The 19,992-nt window shown below is 50.4% G+C and overlaps 1 protein-coding gene across 2 annotated transcripts in view; it reads left to right on the forward strand.

Annotated features, from left to right (window-relative positions):
- PTPRN (protein tyrosine phosphatase receptor type N) overlaps window positions 1-19,992 on the forward strand; it is a 328,193-nt gene that overhangs the window by 167,961 nt on the left and 140,240 nt on the right. For both annotated transcript variants that reach the window (XM_069227162.1, XM_069227164.1), the window contains exons 8-9: window positions 13,599-13,633; window positions 17,547-17,908. In XM_069227162.1, coding sequence (XP_069083263.1) covers window positions 13,599-13,633; window positions 17,547-17,908 — 397 coding nt within the window. The remainder of the gene's footprint in view (window positions 1-13,598; window positions 13,634-17,546; window positions 17,909-19,992) is intronic.

Below are 19,992 nucleotides of genomic sequence, written 5' to 3' on the forward strand. Positions count from 1 at the left end.
AACCGAATACACAAATTAAAATCAAAGATAAAAAACACAATGATTTAAAAGATTAGTTGCATTTACCCATATACTTACAACCACATTTAGCATAGGAATTACCGTAAAACAGCCCATAATTGAGCACCCATTGATTAATCATCATACTGCTGTGTACTTTGTTGTACAAAGACAAGCCAACACAACATGAGGTGGCATATCTACTGCATCAGACTCACAAGGGCTTAGATTTGTGTACAGCCTGCACTAATTGCCTGGGGCTGATCCGAAACATAAAGCCATGGATTGCCCTATCAGACGCCTATCTTCCAAAAACACATACTTCATGTTAGGGGCCTAAAGGGCCACCAGGTAATCACAGTACTCACCTAATACCCCAGAATCTTTCAGAATAGAGATTGTTTTAGGCTGAAATTATACCTATTTTTAGGTTATAAGTACTCGTATTAGTATTCCTTACCTTTGCATTTCCCAGGCGTCAGACTGGATTCGGAAACATTTGCATGAGCATTACCCTTGCACGCCATTGGGTGGCTTCGTTCTTTTCTGCGTGTTGGTGGCGGCAGGCGGCATAGGCACTGGAAGTGACGTCGCCGTCATCTATATAGGCGCCATCCAGACTAGCAGACCTCAGTTCTTTTATTTCCGCACCAGTTAGCGCTGATCGAGAGAACAGCTATCCTACTGTCTCTTTTGCAGCCCTTTTTTCGACATTTAGTGTCATTTTTTTACTGAAGTCTGTCAAGAGGTCATCTAGGAAGGAAGGATTTAAGCTGTGTGGCGCCTGTCACTGCGCCATGTCAGTAACTGAGCCCCACCTTGTGTGGTTATGGTGTCTTGAACATAACCACGACTCAAAGTCATGCTCGGACTGCCAGGTCATGGTGCCGAAAGCTTTGAGGGAGCAGTCCCTAAAGCTGATTGTGATCCAGGAGTCGATGCCATCTAGCTTGACTCCCAGGAGGTCTTGGTCCTGATCGAGAGAAGGTCGCAGGACCTCTCCAGGAGCCCCAAGTCCTCTTGGTTGCTCTCGAGGTCCTTGGGACACTTGGGGAAAAGGCACAAGAAGAAAAAGTAGTCTAACTGGACTTTGACTTCACCTTGTCCGTCGGCTGACTCGACGAGTGGGGAACATTCCAGGCACGATTTTGCAGAGACGTTGACAGAGTCAACTCAGTGCCTCCCCCCTTTTCCAGAGCCAGAGCAACCACCACTCAAATAAAAGACTTTTACAAGCCCATATGCCGAATATTCCAGCTGGCTGACCCTTCCGGAGCGCCTTCGGGCCCTGTGGGGTCAGAGGAGGCCCCGTCAGGTTCCCCGCCAGCAGCCTCGGCTCAAATGGGTTCTCACGGATCTGAACTCAGATCGGCGCCGGTCATGCCAACTCGACCTTCTCCAGTGGCGATCCTGATGCCGATGCACCCGGCACCAGCCCCATTCTTATTCCTGGCGACTCAGAGTCAGAAAGGCGTTGATTGATGTCAGTTCCAGCGCCGACTAGGCCAAGTGGCTCTAAGTCACTGCCTGAGTGTTTTGCCGAGCAGCTATGCATGGGGGAAAAGTGGGAGAGGTCACTGAACCCTTTAGAATACCAGTTGTACACCCCTAGTGAGTATTTGGACTGGTAGGAGGAACTGGGAGATGGCAATGGACTGGACACCTCTCCAGATACTGGCTTGCTCTCTCCACCCACTGTGGCTATGAAGGAAGGAGCATCTTACACAATGGTGGTGAAGAGAGCAGCGGAGGTCCTAGACCTCGATCTACCCTCGGTGGCGGTCAAAACTAACCTTTTGACCGAAGTGCTTCCGCCTGGGGCTTCCTAAGCTGAACCCCTATTGCCCTTTAATGAAAAACTGACGATATCCTTCTGGGAACTTGGTCCAAGCCCAGCACATGGGCTGCTATAAACAGGACAATTTCCCGCCACCATCGCCCTCCCCCGGGTCGCCCTGGCTTCCTCAGCCAACACCCCACCACTGAGAGCCTGGTAGTCCAGACCTCAACTTCCCATGGCACATTCCCAGCCGCTCCCATGGACAGGGAATCCAAGAGACTGGACACACTTGCTGCAGGGAAGGGTCCTCCACCCAAACATATCAACTCTGCACCTTCATGCATGGAGATTAAGCAGCAGCAGTTGATAGCTTTTGACTTTCCTCCCGCCCTCCACCAAAATGGTATACACCTGGAGTTGGCAAAAATGTGTAAAGTATTGTACAGAAAAGTCTATCGACCCTCTTTCTGCCTCTCATTCTGATATTCTTCTCTTCATTTTTACCCTTGTCCAGCAGGGCTCTGCCCTGGGCACTCTGAAGGGTTATCTGTCTGCTCTGTCCACCTTGTAGTGGCTGCCTGACCAACCCCCTCTGTGGAATCCCCCTTTGTACATAGTTTTCTGAAAGGGTTTGCCTTTTGCCCTTCATCAAGCCTCAGTAGGATCTGTACCTGATTCTCAGGTACCTCATGTGTGCTCTCTTCGAGCCACTACATAATTGTCCCTCTGGCTTCTCACCATCAAGGCTGCCTTTCTAGTGGCAGTAACATCTGCCCGGAGCGTGAGTGAGCTGCAGGCTTTATCATCCAAGCCTCCCTATCTCATGGTACTCACGAACAAGGTGGTGCTTTTTTCCTACCCAAGGTGGTGACCCCATTCCACTTGGGAAAATATGTCACCCTGCCAACTTTGTTCGCTCCTCCACATCCCTCTAACTAAGAGGAGTGACTCCAGCCTCTGGACCCAAAAAGAGTGTTGTTGTTCTACCAAGACCACACAAAAGAGTTCCAGGTGGACGACCAACTCTTCGTTGGCTATGTAGGAGTTAAAAAAGGTTGGGCAGGACAGAAACAAACAATTTCATGCTGGGTCATTCCCTGTATTAGGTCCTGCTATGCCCTAGCTAAAAAGCAGTCTCCTAAGGGCTTAAGGGTCCTTTCCACCAGAGGAACGGCCATGGCGTTAGCTCATGGGCATCCCTGCACACATTTGCTAAACAGTACGGCCTGGAAATTCAGGTCTGCAGAGAAAGGCATTTTGCCTGTTTGGTCCTGCAGGATTTTTTTGTCTAGTTAAATTTGTCTGCAGCCCACCAACAGTATGGGATTGCTTGGGTATCTATTCAAAGATAAGGATTCTGCAGCTAGAAGTCTGTATCAGATGAACAAGTTCTTACTTTTGGTAACGCATTATCCGGTAGAGACAATATCTAGCTGCAGATTCCTTACCAACCCATCCCATGCCTCCTCGCTCTATGGACAGATTTCTAGGGTTAGGGTTGCTCTTCTTTCAGGGCCCCAGTTTGGACACACACTCATCAGTTCACTTCATGGCTCTGCGCTCCTGGCGTAGAAAGTCGTGAAAAGTAACTGACGTCCCCGCGCCTGGGTGGCGCCTATATAGGTGATCGCAATGTCACTTCCGCCGCCAATGGTGCTGCCGTGCAGAACCGAACTAAGCCACCCGAAGGCGTGCAGGGGTACTGCTCACGCAAATGTTTCCAGATCCAGACTGATGCCTGGGAAATTCAAAGGTAAGGAATCTGCAGCTAGAGATCGTCTCTACCAGATAATGCGTTACTGAAGGTAAGTAACTTGTTTGTTTGTGCTTGTGTTAGTATTAGTGCGAGTATTAGTATCAGTATCATTATTAGTGTTAACACTACTAGTAATGTTAGTATTAGTAATAATATTAGTGCTAATATTAGTGTTAGTATTAGTATCAGTGGTAGTATATCAGTGTTAATATTAGTGTTACCATTATTGTTAATGTTAGTGTTAGTATTAGTGTTAGTATTAGAATTAGTTTTAGGATTATTGTTATTGTTAGTATTAGTGTTAGCTTTAGTATTAGTATATGAGTAATATGTTAGTGTTAGCATTAGTATCAGTAATAGTGTTAGCATTAGTAATAATATCAGTATTTGTGTTAGTGTTAGTGTTAGCACTAGTGATAGTATTAGTGTTAGTATTAGTGTTTTAGTGTTAGTTTTAGTATAACTAACAATATCAGTATTAGCTTGGGCATTAGTATTACTAATCAGTTTTTCAGAAGGCTTTTCAGGTGCCCTTCCTCTACCCCATTGTACCACTGAGTTTCTTGACAGCACTAATTACACATCTGAGTATTAGTTTTAAAATTAGTATCAGTATTAGTGTTAGCATTAGTATTACTGACAGGGATAGCATTAGTATTAGTGATAGCTTTAGTATTAATGATAGCATTAGTATTAGTATTAGCGTTAGTATCAGTATTAGTGTTAGCATTAGTATTACTGACAGGGATAGTATTAGTGATAGCTTTAGTATTAATGATAGCGTTAGTATTAGTGTTAGCGTTAGTATCAGTATTAGTGTTAGTATTAGTAATAATATCAGTATTGGTGTTAGTATTAGTGTTAGCATTAGTAATAATATCAGTATTGGTGTTAGTATTAGTGTTAGCATTAGTAATAGTATTAGTGTTAGTATTAGTGTTTTAGTGTTAGTATAAGTATCAATATCAGTATTAGCTTGGGCATTAGTATTACTATTCAGTTTTTCATAAGGCTTTTCAGGAGCCCTTCCTCTACCCCTGTTGTACCACTGAGTTTTTTGACAGCACTGATTACACATCTGAGTTTTAGTGTTAATATTAGTATCAGTATTAGTGTTAGCATTAGTATTAATGACAGGGTAGTATTAGTGATAGCTTTAGTATTAATGATAGCGTTAGTATTAGTGCTAGCATTAGTGTTAGTATTAGTGCTAGCATTAGTGTTAGTGATAGTGTTTTGGATCCCTTTATTTACCCCTGTTGTGCCCCTGAGTTTCTTAGTGATGCTGATTAGACATCTGAATATTAGTGTATTAGTGTTAGTATTAGTGTTAGCATTAGTATTAGAATTAGTGTTAGTATTAGCATTAGTATTAAAATTAGTGTTAGTATTAGTGTTAATATTAGTATTAGTGTTAGGATCAGTGTTAGTGTTAATATTAGTATTAAGGATAGCGTTAGTATTAGTGATAGTGTTCTGGATCTCTTGATGTACACCTGCTGTGCCCCTGAGTTTCTTGGCGATGCTGATTAGACATCTGAATATTTGTGTATTAGTGTTAGTGTTAGTGTTAGCATTAGTATTAGAATTAGTGTTAGTATTAGCATTAGTATTAAAATTAGTGTCAGTATTAGTGTTAATATTAATATTAGTGTTAGGATCAGTGTTAATATTAGTATTAGGGATAGCGTTAGTATTAGTGATAGTGTTCTGGATCTCTTGATGTACACCTGCTGTGCCCCTGAGTTTCTTGGCGATGCTGATTACACATCTGAGTATTAGTTTTAGAATTAGTATTAGTGTTAGTATTAGTGTTAGGGTTAATTATTAGTGATAGCGTTAGTAGTAGTAGCAGTGTTAGTGATAGCGTTAGTATTAGTATTAGTGACAGCGTTAGTATTAGTGATAGTGTTCAGGATACCTTGATCTACCCCTGCTGTACCACTGAGGTTCGGTATTAGTATTAATATCAGTGTTAGTATTCGTGTTAGTGTTATTATTAGTGGTAATATTAGTTACCTGCTTAATTCAGCATCACAGGAGCCCAAGATACTGTGCCTGGAGCCTGCTTGCTGTGGGAAGGCCCTGGGGAGCAGGGAAACACTCACCGCAGCACATAAAGCCCCACTTCTAAGCACCCGCAGGCCGAGCTTACGGCGAGTACCCCAGGGGGGGTAATGTTTCAGATTCTGGGCTCCACCAAACTTCCCCTTCAGATGCCGCCCATCCACCCGAATGCTGGGGATCCCCTCACTTTGGCCCCATGAAGGCAGCAGGTGAGCCTCTGCCCACGAAGAGGCCCAGTGTCAGCACAGCCGAGAGTGTCCATGAGTGTAACAATACTTTATTACTCAGTGGGGGAGGCCTAGAGCTCTCTGCGCTGACAGCTCCAGTTTCCACCCCATAGGTAGCTTCTCAGGTGAGTACGTTTGCGGAGCTCCCCCAGACTGAGACCCTTTAGGCAGAGAGAGGTGCAGCTTCTCTCAGTCTTAGCCCCCCCGGGAGGCTGAGAGCGCACAGTTTCATGCTCAGGGTGGGTCAGTGCGGATGCTGCAGTGCCAAGGACTCGAGTAGCCCTGCCTTCAGCTCACGTGATAGTGCAGGGACCTCAGTAGCCCTGCCTTCAGCTCACGCGAGAGTGCAGGGACCTCATTAGCCCTTGCCTTCGGCTCACTTGAGAGTGCAAGGACCTCAGTAGCCCTGCCTTCAGCTCACGTGAGAGTGCAGGGACCTCAGTAGCCCTGCCTTCGGCTCACGCGAGAGTGCAGGGACCTCAGTAGCCCTTGCCTTCGGCTCACTTGAGAGTGCAAGGACCTCAGTAGCCCTGCCTTCGGCTCACGTGAGAGTGCAAGGACCTCAGTAGCCCTGCCTTCGGCTCACGTGAGAGTGCAAGGACCTCAGTAGAACTGCCTTCGGCTCACGCGAGAGTGCAAGGACCTCAGTAGCACTGCCTTCGGCTCACGTGAGAGTGCAAGGACCTCAGTAGCCCTGCCTTCGGCTCACGCGAGAGTGCAAGGACCTCAGTAGAACTGCCTTCGGCTCACGCGAGAGTGCAAGGACCTCAGTAGCCCTGCCTTCGGCTCACGCGAGAGTGGAAGGACCTCAGTAGCCCTGCCTTCAGCTCACGCGAGAGTGCAAGGACCTCAGTAGCCCTGCCTTCGGCTCACGTGAGAGTGCAAGGACCTCAGTAGCCCTGCCTTCGGCTCACGTGAGAGTGCAGGGACCTCAGTAGCCCTGCCTTCGGCTCACGTGAGAGTGCAAGGACCTCAGTAGCCCTGCCTTCGGCTCACGTGAGAGTGCAGGGACCTCAGTAGCCCTGCCTTCGGCTCACGTGAGAGTGCAGGGACCTCAGTAGCCCTGCCTTTGGCTCACGTGAGAGTGCAAGGACCTCAGTAGCCCTGCCTTCGGCTCACGCAAGAGTGCAGGGACCTCAGTAGCCCTGCCTTCGGCTCACGCAAGAGTGCCAGGACCTCAGTAGCCCTGCCTTAGGCTCACGCGAGAGTGCAGGGACCTCAGTAGCCCTTGCCTTCAGCTCACTTGAGAGTGCAAGGACCTCAGTAGTCCTGCCTTCGGCTCACGCGAGAGTGCAAGGACCTCAGTAGCCCTGCCTTCGGCTCACGCGAGAGTGCCAGGACCTCAATAGCCCTGCTTTCAGCTCACGTGAGAGTGCAAGGACCTCAGTAGCCCTGCCTTCGGCTCACGCGAGAGTGCCAGGACCTCAGTAGCCCTGCCTTCATCTCACGTGAGAGTGCAAGGACCTCAGTAGCCCTGCCTTCGGCTCACGTGAGAGTGCAAGGACCTCAGTAGAACTGCCTTCGGCTCACGCGAGAGTGCAAGGACCTCAGTAGCCCTGCCTTCGGCTCACGTGAGAGTGCAACGACCTCAGTAGCCCTGCCTTCAGCTCACGTGAGAGTGCAAGGACCTCAATGGCCCTGCCTTCGGCTCACGCGAGAGTGCCAGGACCTCAGTAGCCCTGCCTTCAGCCCACGCGAGAGTTCAAGGACCTCAGTAGCCCTGCCTTCAGCTCACGTGAGAGTGCAAGGAGCTCAGTAGCCCTGCCTTCAGCTCACGTGAGAGTGCAAGGACCTCAGTGGCCCTGCCTTCGGCTCATGCGAGAGTGCAAGGATCTCAGTAGCCCTTCTTTCAGCTCACGTGAGAGTGCAAGGACCTCAGTAGCCCTGCCTTCGGCTCACGCAAGAGTGCAAGGACCTCAGTAGCCCTTCTTTCAGCTCACGTCAGAGTGCAAGGACCTCAGTAGCCCTGCCTTCGGCTCACGTGAGGGTGCAAGGACCTCAGTAGCCCTGCCTTCGGCTCACGTGAGAGTGCAGGGACCTCAGTAGCCCTGCCTTTGGCTCACGTGAGAGTGCAGGGACCTCAGTAGCCTTCGGCTCACTTGAGAGTGCAAGGACCTCAGTAGCCCTGCCTTTGGCTCACGTGAGAGTTCAAGGACCTCAGTAGCCCTTCTTTCAGCTCACGTGAGAGTGCAAGGACCTCAGTAGCCCTCGTGAGAGTGCAAGGACCTCAGTAGCCCTGCCTTCAGCCCACGCGAGAGTGCAAGGACCTCAGTAGCCCTGCCTTCAGCTCACGTGAGAGTGCAAGGACCTCAATGGCCCTGCCTTTCGGCTCACACGAGAGTGCCAGGACCTCAGTAGCCCTGCCTTCAGCTCATGCAAGAGTGCAAGGAGCTCAGTAGCCCTGCCTTCGGCTCACGCGAGAGTGCAAGGAGCTCAGTAGCCCTGCCTTCGGCTCACGCGAGAGTGCAAGGAGCTCAGTAGCCCTGCCTTCGGCTCACGCGAGAGTGCAAGGACCTCAGTAGCCCTGCCTTCGGTTCACTCGAGAGTGCAAGGACCTCAGTAGCCCTGCCTTCGGTTCACGCGAGAGTGCAAGGACCTCAGTAGCCCTGCCTTCAGCCCACACGAGAGTGCCAGGACCTCAGTAGCCCGTGAGAGTACAAGGACCTCAGTAGCCCTGCCTTCAGCTCACGCGAGAGTGCAAGGAGCTCAGTAGCCCTGCCTTCGGCTCACGCGAGAGTGCAAGGAGCTCAGTAGCCCTGCCTTCGGCTCACGCGAGAGTGCAAGGACCTCAGTAGCCCTGCCTTCGGTTCACGCGAGAGTGCAAGGACCTCAGTAGCCCTGCCTTCGGTTCACGCGAGAGTGCAAGGACCTCAGTAGCCCTGCCTTCGGCTCACGCGAGAGTGCAAGGACCTCAGTAGCCCTGCCTTCAGCTCACGTGAGAGTGCAAGGACCTCAGTAGCCCTGCCTTCAGCCCACACGAGAGTGCCAGGACCTCAGTAGCCCGTGAGAGTACAAGGACCTCAGTAGCCCTTCTTTCAGCTCACGTCAGAGTGCAAGGACCTCAGTAGCCCTGCCTTCGGCTCACGTGAGGGTGCAAGGACCTCAGTAGCCCTGCCTTCGGCTCACGCGAGAGTGCAAGGACCTCAGTAGCCCTGCCTTCGGTTCACGCGAGAGTGCACGGACCTCAGTAGCCCTGCCTTCAGCCCACACGAGAGTGCCAGGACCTCAGTAGCCCGTGAGAGTACAAGGACCTCAGTAGCCCTGCCTTCAGCTCACGTGAGAGACGCTGCATCTCACACAACGGGGCAGTCAGCATCCTTCTCTCGAGCCATCTCTGATGGGGGTTTCCGAAGAAACTCCTCCTCACATTAGGGGAAAACTTAACTGCTGCTTTTAGATGTTGTAAGTGGAATTATGTATTAAAGACTGAAAAACGGAATGCGCGTCCCTGATGAGAGTAATTGTAAGCAGGGAAATGATTAAAAACATACTTCTAATTTTAAGTCACGGGTACTTATTTGGAGCTGGGAATTCAAGTATGTATTTCTCGGATGCATTTCTCGATGTAAAGCGCCCCCTTCAGCTCAGACAGAGGCAGAGCAGCTTTGTGTGGCTGCTGCTGACGTCACTATTGCTGGTGCAATCTGGGCAGAAGCTCGGGTACCACCTGCTGCATCTGTCACACCCTGTTTTCCTGTTGAGGGCCCCTGTCTGCAGGCTCAACGGGTCACGTGGTTGCAGAAGCCTTGACTAGAGGTGCCCATTGGCACCAACCAGGTGGGGCAAATAGAAGTCACTTGGTTATGGCAGAAGAGCAATGGGCTGATGGGAGCACTGGTCCCAAGAGCACAGGCGGAAATAAAGGGTGAGGATATATGGGGGTACAGGGTAAAGATACAGGGTGAGGGTACAGACGAGGAGGATACAGGTGAAGAAACAGAGTGGGGGTGCAGGTGAAGATACAGGGTGAGGATACAGACGAGGAGGATACAGGTGAAGATACAGAGTGGGGGGTACAGTGTGAGAGTACAAGTGAGGGTACAGGTGAGGATACAGGTGAGGGTACTGGTGAGGATGCATGGTGAAGATACAGGGTGAGGGTACCGGTGAGGATACAGGGTGAGGATACAAACAAAGATGCAGGGTGAGGATAAAGGGTAAGGATACAGGGTGAGAGTACACAATAAGGGTACCAGTGAGGATACAGCGTGAGGATACAGATGAGGATGCAGGGTGAGTATACAGGGTGAGGATACAGGTGAAGATACAGGGTGAGGGTACAGATGAGGAAGATACAGGTGAAGATACAGAGTCAGAGGTACAGTGTGAGGGTACAGGTGACGATACAGGTGAGGGTACAGTGTAAAGATACTGGGTGAGGTCACAGGGTGAGGGTACAGGTGAGGACACAGGGTGAGGTTACAGACGAGGAGGATACAGGTGAAGATACAGAGTGAGGGGTACAGGTGAGGATACAGGTGAGGGTACAGTGTAAAGATACTGGGTGAGGTCACAGGGTGAGGGTACAGATGAGGAGGATACAGGTGAAGATAAAGAGTGAGGGGTAGAGTGTGAGGGTACAGATGAAGATACAGGTGAGGGTACAGTGTAAAGATACTGGGTGAGGTCTCAGGGTGATGGTACAGGTGAGGATACATGGTGAGGATACAAACAAAAATGCATGGTGAGGATACAGACGAGGAGGATACAGGTGAAGATACAGAGTGAGGGTTACAGGTGAGGATACTGGGTGAGGTCACAGGGTGAGGGTACCGGTGAGGATACAGGGTGAGGATACAAATGAAGATACAGGGTAGGGATACAGACGAGGAGGATACAGGCAAAGATATAGAGTGAGGGGTACAGTGTGAGGGTACAGGTGAGGACACTGGGTGAGGGTACAGACGAGGAGGATACAGGTGAAGATACAGAGTGAGGAGTACAGTGTGAGGGTACAGGTGAGGATGTCGGGTGAGGATACAGGTGAAGATACAGGGTGAGGGGTACATGGTGAGGGTACAGGTGAGGGTAGAGGGTAAAGATACTGGGTGAGGTCACAGGGTGAGGGTAACAGTGAGGATACAGGTGAGGGTACAAACAAGGAGGATACAGCTGAAGATACAGAGTGAGGGGTACAGTGTGAGGATACAGGTGAGGGTACAGTGTAAAGATACTGGGATAGGTCACAGGGTGAGGGTCCCGGTGAGGATACAGGGTGAGGATACAAACGAAGATGCAGGGTGAGGATAAAGGGTAAGGATACAGGGTGAGAGTACACAATAAGGGTACCAGTGAGGATACAGATGAGGATGCAGGGTGAGGATGCAGGGTGAGTATAGAGGGTGAGGGTACAGGTGAAGATACAGGATGAGGATACAGGATGAAGGCACAGTTGAAGCTGGAGGGAGTGGGTATACATGACAATACAGGGTAAGGATAGAGGGTGAGGATACAGGGTAAGGATAGAGGGTGAGGATACAGGGTGAAGGTTCAGGTGAGGATACAGAGGAGAGTACAGGTGAGGACACAGGATGAGGATACAGGGTAAGGCGTGAGGGTGCAGGTGGGGATGCAAGTGAGGATACAGGGGAGGGTACAGGTGAGGACACAGGGTGAGGATACAGGGTAAGGATAGAGGGTGAGGTGCAAATGGGAATGCAGTTGAGGGTGCAGGTGAGGATACAGGTGAGGGTACAGGCGAGGGTACAGTGTAAAGATACTGGGTGAGGTCACAGGGTGAGGGTACCGGTGAGGATACAGGGTGAAGATACAAGCAAAGATGCAGGGTGAGGATAAAGAGTAAGGATACAGGGTGAGAGTACACATTAAGGGTACCAGTGAAGATACAGCGTGAGGATGCAGGGTGAGTATACAGGGTGAGGGTACAGGTGAAGATACAGGATGAGGATACAGGATGAAGGCACGGGTGAGGCTGGAGGGTGTGGGTATACGTGAAGACACAAGGTGAGGATACATAGTAAAGATTCAGGGGACACAGGGTGACGGTATAAGTGAGGACACAGGGTGAGAATACAAGATGAAGGTACAGGTGAGGACACAGGATGAGGATACAGGGTAAGGCTAGAGGGTGAGGATACATATTGAAGGTTCAGGTGAGGACACAGGATGAGGATACAGGGTAAGGCTAGAGGGTGAAGATACAGGGTGAATGTTCAGGCGAGGACACAGGATGAGGATACAGGGAAAGACTGTAGGGTGAGGGTGCAGGTGAGGATACAGGGTGAGGGTACAAAAAAGATGCAGGGTGAGGCTAAAGGGTAAGGATACAGGGTGAGAGTACATAATGAGGCTACCAGTGAGGATACAGCATGAGGATGCAGATGAGGATGCAGGGTAAGTATACAGGGTGAGAGTACAGGTGAAGATACAGGGTGAGGATACAGGATAAAGACACAGGTGAGGCTGGAGGGTGTGGGTAAAGATTCAGGGGACACAGGGTGAGGGTATAAGTGAGGATACAGGGTGAGAATACAAGATGAAGGTACAGGTGAGGATACAGGGTAAGGATAGAAGGTGAGGATACATGGTGAAGGTTCAGGTGAGGACACAGGATGAGGATACAGGGTAAGGCTAGAGGGTGAAGATAAAGGGTGAATGTTCAGGTGAGGACACAGGATGAGGATACAGGGTAAGGCTGTAGGGTGAGGGTGCAGGTGAGGATACAGGGTGAGGGTACAAAAAAGATGCAGGGTGAGGCTAAAGGGTAAGGATACAGGGTGAGAGCACATAATGAGGCTACCAGTGAGGATACAGATGAGGATGCAGGGTGAGTATACAGGGTGAGAGTACAGGTGAAGATACAGGGTGATGATACAGGATGAAGGCACAGTTGAGGCTGAAGGGTGTGGGTATACGTGAAGACACAAGGTGAGGAAACAGAGTAAAGATTCAGGGGTCACAGGATGAGGGTATAAGTGAGGACACAGGGTGAGAATACAAGATGAAGGTACAGGTGAGGACACAGGGTGAGGATACAGGGTAAGGATAGAGGGTGAGGATACAAGGTGAAGGTTCAGGTGAGGACACAGGATGAGGATACAGGGTAAGGCTAGAGGGTGAAGATAAAGGGTGAAGGTTCAGGTGAGGACACAGGGTGAGGATACAGGGTAAGGATTCAGGGGACACAGGGTGAGTGTATAAGTGAGGACACAGGATGAGAATACAAGATGAAGGTACAGGTGAGGACACAGGGTGAGGATACAGGGTAAGGATAGAGGGTGAGGATACAAGGTGAAGGTTCAGGTGAGGACACAGGATGAGGATACAGGGTAAGGATAGAGGGTGAGGATACAGGGTGAAGGTTCAGGTGAGGACACAGGGTGAGGATACAGAGGAGTGTACAGGTGAGGACACAGGATAAGGATACAGGGTAAGGCTAGAGGATGAGGGTGCAGGTGGGGATGCAGGTGAGGATACAGGGGAGGGTACAGGTGAGGATACAGGGTGAGGATACAGGGTGAGGATACAGGGTAAGGCCATAGGGTGAGCGTGCAGGTGGGGATGCAGATGAGGATACAGGGGAGGATCCAGGTGAAGATACAGGGTGGGGATAAACTGTGGCATACTGAAAAACACGGTTAAATGAGAGGGTACAGGGTGGGTAGCCGGGCATGGTGAGAGGCTGGTGGCCTTCACTGGTACCTACCCCCTACCCATGCACCCTTGTTTTCTTTTGCACCTGGTCTTTCATAACTCTGAGGCCTGCAGCATTGCTTCACCACTCACCTGTGACTTCTTCCTTTAACAGATCCACCTGAGACTGACAAACTGAAGCTGAAGAGGGTAAGTGCTGAACACTGGTGCTGGGTGAGCACTTAGGACTCTAAGAATTAAAGGTGAAGGCTGGCCGGTCGGGGCTGATACCTCTGCAGTGTTAATACTGGGTGTAGGACAGGATTATGGTGCAGAGGTGCAGGTGTGTGGGGGCGGAGTCTGCCATAGCATGTAGTTTCTACCCGTCAGGGATAGATAGTTACTACCAGCCAGGGATGGATAGTTACTACCAGCCAAGGATGGATAGTTACTACCAGCCAGGGATGGATAGTTACTACCAGTCAGGGATGGATAGTTACTACCCGTCAGGGATAGATAGTTACTACCAGCCAGGGATGGATAGTTACTACCAGCCAGGGATGAATAGTTACTACCAGCCAGGGATGGATAGTTACTACCTGCCAGGGATGGATAGTTACTACCAGCCAGGGATGGATAGTTACTGCCAGTCAGGGATGGATAGTTACTACCCGTCAGGGATAGATAGTTACTACCAGTCAGGGATGGTGTGCACTAGCAGTTGTGCAGGGGTCCAATGTACAGTACCATGGCAAAAAGGGCTAAGGCGAAGGTGGGTTGTTAATACTAAGGGGCATATTTAGAAGCCCCTAGTGCGACACTTTTCAAGGCTCAACGCCGCCATGTAAATATGGGCCTGCACAACGCAGCTTTCTGCGGAAGAGGGGCATGCAGTGGGTGTTGCTGGGGACGTTTCCACGCAATACACATTTCTTTTGACGCATTCTGCAGCACACATAGAAAGAGCAAAAGGCCATGAATGGTTATTTATCTGAACGAAGGTGTCCCTTCCTGCACATAAACAATTATTCAGTAATGACGATTTGTTACTTCTATGTGTGCTGCATTGTGCAGCATGCATAGAAGTGCCAAATCTCCATTGTAGATTGTTTATGCGCAGGAAGGGACACATTGTTGCACAAAAACAATTACTCCCCTCAACTCAGACAGCCTTCCACTTTGGTGCAAGGATGCCTGCGTTGGTGCTTGCAGCTAAATTTACTGCAGGCGCAGGGCAAAAACATTTTTTGTAAATACTGCGTATCCCTGCGTTTCCTAACTGACGCATTGCGACACTGCCAGCAGAGCTTTGTGTGTCCAGTATTGGAATAGCAGAGGGTCAGAGGGTGCAGGTCACAGGTGCATCAGCAGAGGTTTGTGTGTCCAGCATTGGAATAGCAGAGGGTCAGAGGGCGCAGTCAGAGGTGCATCAGCAGAGCTGTGTGTGTGTGTCCAGTAGTGGAATAGCAGAGGGTCAGAGGGTGCAGGTTAGAGGAGAGGTGCATCGGTAGAGCTTTGTGTCTGTCTAGTATTAGAATAGCAGAGGGTCAGATGGTGCAGGTCAGAGGAGAGGTGCATCGGTAGAGCTTTGTGTCTGTCCAGTACTGGAATAGAAGAGGGTCAGAGGGTGCAGGTCAGAGGAGAGGTGCATCAGCAGAGATTTGTCTGTGTCCAGTATTGGAATAGCAGAGGGTGCAGGTTAGAGGAGAGGTGCATCGGTAGAGCTTTGTGTCTGTCTAGTATTAGAATAGCAGAGGGTCAGATGGTGCAGGTCAGAGGAGAGGTGCATCGGTACAGCTTTGTGTCTGTCCAGTACTGGAATAGCAGAGGGTCAGAGGGTGCAGGTCAGAGGCGCACCAGCAGAGCTTTGTGTCTGTCCAGTATTGGAATAGAAGAGGGTCAGAGGGTGCATGTCAGAGGTGCATCAGCAGAGCTTTGTTTCTGTCCAGTATTGGAATAGAAGAGGGTCAGAGGGTGCATGTAAGAGGTGCATCAGCAGAGCTTTATCTCTGTCCAGTATTGGAATATAAGAGGGTCAGAGGGCGCAGTCCGAGGTGCATCAGCAGAGCTCTCTGTGTTCCCCACTGCATTAGCAGAGGGTCAGAGGGTGCAGGTCAGAGGTGCATCAGCAGAGCGCTGTGTGAGTCCAGTATTGGAATAGCAGAGGGTCAGAGGGTGCATGTAAGAGGTGCATCAGCAGAGCTTTATCTCTGTCCAGTATTGGAATATAAGAGGATCAGAGGGCGCAGTCCGAGGTGCATCAGCAGAGCTCTCTGTGTTCCCCACTGGAATAGCAGAGGGTCAGATGGTGCAGGTCAGAGGAGAGGTGCATCGGTAAAGCTTTGTGTCTGTCCAGTACTGGAATAGCAGAGGGTCAGAGGTGCATCAAAAGAGCTTTGTGTCTGTCCAGTATTGGAATAGAAGAGGGTCAGAAGGTGCAGGTTAGAGGAGAGGTGCATCAGCAGAGCTTTGTGTCTGTCTAGTATTGGAATACAGATGGTCAGAGGGTGCAGGTCACAGGTGCATCAGCAGAGGTTTGTCTGTGTCCAGTATTGGAATACAGATGGTCAGAGGGTGCAGGTCAGAGGTGCATCAGCAGAGCTTTGTGTCTGTCCAGTATTGGAATAGAAGAGGATCAGAGGGTGCAGGTCAGAGGTGCATCAGCAGAGCTTTATCTCTGTCCAGTATTGGAATATAAGAGGATCAGAGGGCGCAGTCCGAGGTGCATCAACAGAGCTCTCTGTGTTCCCCACTGGAATAGCAGAGGGTCAGAGGGTGCAGGTCAGAGGTGCATCAGCAGAGCACTGTGTGTGTCCAGTATTGGAATAGCAGAGGGTCAGAGGGAGCAGATCAGAGGTGCATCAGCCGAGTTTTGTGTCTACTTCAGTATTAGAACAGCAGAGGGTCAGAGGGTGCAGGTGCATCAGCGGAGCTTTGGGGGTGATTTTAACCTTGGCGGACGGCGGAGGCCGTCCGCCAAGGTACCGCCGCCAAATGATCGCACCGCGGTCAAAAGACCGCGGCGGCCATTCAAACATTTCCTCTGGGCCGGCGGGCGCTCTCCAAAAGAGCGCCCGCCGGCCCAGAGGAAATGCCCCTGCAACGAGGACGCCGGCTCAGAATTGAGCCGGCGTAGTTGCAGGGGTGCGACGGGTGCAGTTGCACCCGTCGCGTATTTCAGTGTCTGCAAAGCAGACACTGAAATACTTTTGGGGCCCTCTTACGGGGGCCCCTGCAGTGCCCATGCCATTGGCATGGGCACTGCAGGGGCCCCCAGGGGCCCCGCGGCACCCCCTACCGCCATCCTGTTCATGGCGGGTTTCCCGCCATGAACAGGATGGCGGTAGGGGGTGTCTGAATCCTCATGGCGGCGGAGCGCGCTCCGCCGCCATGGAGGATTCACTGGGGCAGCGGTAAACTGGCGGGAGACCGCCGGTTTACCCTTTCTGACCGTGGCTGAACCGCCGCGGTCAGAATGCCCTCGGGAGCACCGCTAGCCTGTTGGCGGTGCTCCCGTGGTCGGTGACCCTGGCGGTCACCGGCCGCCAGGGTCAGAATGACCCCCTTTGTGTGTCCAGAATTGGAATATCAGAGGGTCAAATATTGCAGGTCAGAGGTGCATCAGCAGAGCTTTGTGTCTGTTCAGTATTGGATTAGCAGAGGGTCAGAGGTGCATCAGCAGAGCGCTGTGTGTGTTCAGTATTGGAATAGCAGAGGGTCAGAGGGTGCAGGTCAGAGGTGCATCAGCTGAGGTTTGTGTGTCCAGTATTGGAATAGCAGAGGGTCAGAGGGCGCAGGTCAGAGGTGCATCAGCAGAGCTGTGTGTGTGTGTCCAGTATTGGAATAGCAGAGGGTCAGAGGGCGCAGGTCAGAGGTGCATCAGCTGTGGTTTCTCCAGCATGGGATTAGCAGAGGATCCTGCCATTCAGAATGTGGAGTCTTGATAGAGATGCGTCACCACCTTTGGGGCAGCAGTGGGAGCAGCAGGCCAGAGATGAGATGACTCGATGGAGCCCTGCAGGGTGCTTGGCATGGGAGTAGCCGGGTGGTGCTGCAGGTCAGGATTGGGGTGCACTGGGAGACCTATTGCTCTATTGATCCCCCTTCTGTTTTTTGCATCCAGGTCACAGAAGGAGAGATGCAGCATGGTCCTGAGCTGGAGACCCCTGTTTCCATATATCCCATTCCTGCAGCGTCTGTTACTCACCCCACCCCACCAGGCACCAGTGACCCCCAGATTGCTAAGAAGGAGGCCTCCGCTGGAACAGCAGAGCAGGAGAGGTGGCCTGGCACCATCACAGCCCCAGCAGAGGTCCCAGGAGACTTTGTGCTGCAGCTTCCGAGACGAGCAGACTTCACTGGGATAGACGCCCAGTTGGAGCTGGAGAAGAAAGATTACTTTCAGACTGGCAGGCTGGGCGAGATGATTGGCCATCCGTCTGCAGGAGCGTCAGAGGAGTATGGATACATCTTGACCAATCAGGAGTAAGAGTTGGTGGACAGACCCCACCTGGGAAGCAGGCGGGAGGGTGGTGGGAGAGGGGCAGGTGAGGCAGGAGGAGGGGTTGTAGACCATGGGTCACGGAGGTTGAGGCCTCACAAGGAAGAAGAAAGTAAAAGTGTAACTTACGAGAATACGTGACAGTATCTGGGGAGGAGAACGTAAGGATGTAGGGTACATCTATGAGCCCCTTGTGTGCCTTCGCGCCATATATGTTATCCTCTGGCAGCGCAAACCTCTCAACCATATCTATGACGCCTTGTGGGAAAACCCACCGCAACGCCCATGGAACCCTCCCTGACGCAGAGCAAGGCAACACAGCGACGTGCGCTGCTTTGCCTTACTGCAGATCTATGAGGCCATAAAAAGCAACGCAAAGTGGCTCTGCGCGGCTTCATAGATAGGGTTGAGGGGCTTGCCCTGCCGTAGCATCCAACAAAGTGATGCTCCGGCATCACGAGCCTCTCGTAAATATGCCGCAGTATGCGTACCATGCCTCAGACAAGGCACACAAGATCCTACCCTTCTTCATTGGGTTGAGTCCAAAATGACTAGTTCTGCTTTCACAGCAAACACATGACTTTAGAGCTCATATATAGATATGTTTCTCCATTAAGTTCTCGCTCTGGCTTTTTTTGAGACACAGTGTTCTAGACCCTGCCTGTCTACATGCCACAAACCTCACTCACACAAACCCATGCACATTACATGGGAGGTTAATGTGCTTCCGGTGCAGTGCAGGAGAGCTGCCCCATAGCCCTTTTCTACAGCACCCTGTCACTGCATGCACCATAAGAAGTCCTCTGTGCTTGGCTGAACTGTCCTGCACTCTGAATACTATTCTCACCCAGGGCCTTAGCTCTGCCCGCAACATACAGGTGCATCGGTAACTGAATGCATCCTGGGGCCTGAGGCCACCTGTTCCATCCCCTGACCTCAGTGCAGGAGATATGAGCACAGTGGATATGTTGCAATTGCTCTATTGATCTTAAATGCTGAAGGACTCTTACACAATGAAGAAGTGAGCTGAGGCCAATAACAAATAGCCAGAAGGATATCCTTACCCAGTCTGGCTGTGCAGCTAACACTTCAAGGGATATCCTTTGCCAGTCTGGTCGTGAATCTAACACCTCAAAGTATATCCTTACTCCGTCTGGTCGTGAATCTTAACTCCTCGAAGGATATCCTTACTCAGTCTGGTCTGGAATTTAACATCTCAAAGGATATCCTTAGCCAGTCTGGTTGTGAATCTAACACCTCAAAGGATATCCTTACCCAGTCTGATTTGGAATCTGACACCTCGAAGGATAGCCTTACCCAATCTGGTTGTGAATCTAACACCTCAAAGGATATCCTTACCCAGTCTGGTCTGGAATTTAACATCTCGAAGGATATCCTTGCACAGCCTGTTCGTGAATCTAACACCTCAAAGGATATCCTTACCCAGCCTGGTTGTGAATCTAACTCCTCAAAGGATATCCTTACCCAGTCTGGTCGAGAATCTAACACCTCAAAGGATATCCTTACCCATTCTGGTCGTGAATCTAACATCACGAAGGATATCCCTACCCAGCCCTTCCGAAGAAAATAGTGTCATCTCTTGAACAATTCAAATTGTTTCTAGATCTGGAATAAAGTTGAGAAGTGATAAGGGTAGAACCTTTTGTAACATGAGCTGTTGTCTGTAAGTTTTTCTTAGGACACCTCAGGGGTTACTCCTCATTTTCATTACGTAAGGTTGTTTCTCTTCCTGTCTTCTTTCCCAATCACAAACAATGACCTGAATGTCAGGACAATTGTGAAGCACAGCATTGAGAGAAAAACATTACATGACTTTATATAATTTGATAACATGATGTATTACATATCCATGACTTGAATCAGTGCTGGAGAAGTCTCATTAAGGGGTAGTAATTTGTTCCTATTTTAACTCTTTCAGAGGTGGGTGCATTTGTGGTCTACGTAGGTGAACTCTGCTTCCCGAGTGACACATTCTGTTTCTTGTTTCTTTCCTCTCATCCGTTCACTCTCCTCTCCCCTTCATGCTCTTCCCCTCCCTCTCTCTGTG

Source organism: Pleurodeles waltl, chromosome 3_2 (assembly GCF_031143425.1).
Source record: "Pleurodeles waltl isolate 20211129_DDA chromosome 3_2, aPleWal1.hap1.20221129, whole genome shotgun sequence".
Lineage (NCBI taxonomy): Eukaryota > Metazoa > Chordata > Amphibia > Caudata > Salamandridae > Pleurodeles > Pleurodeles waltl.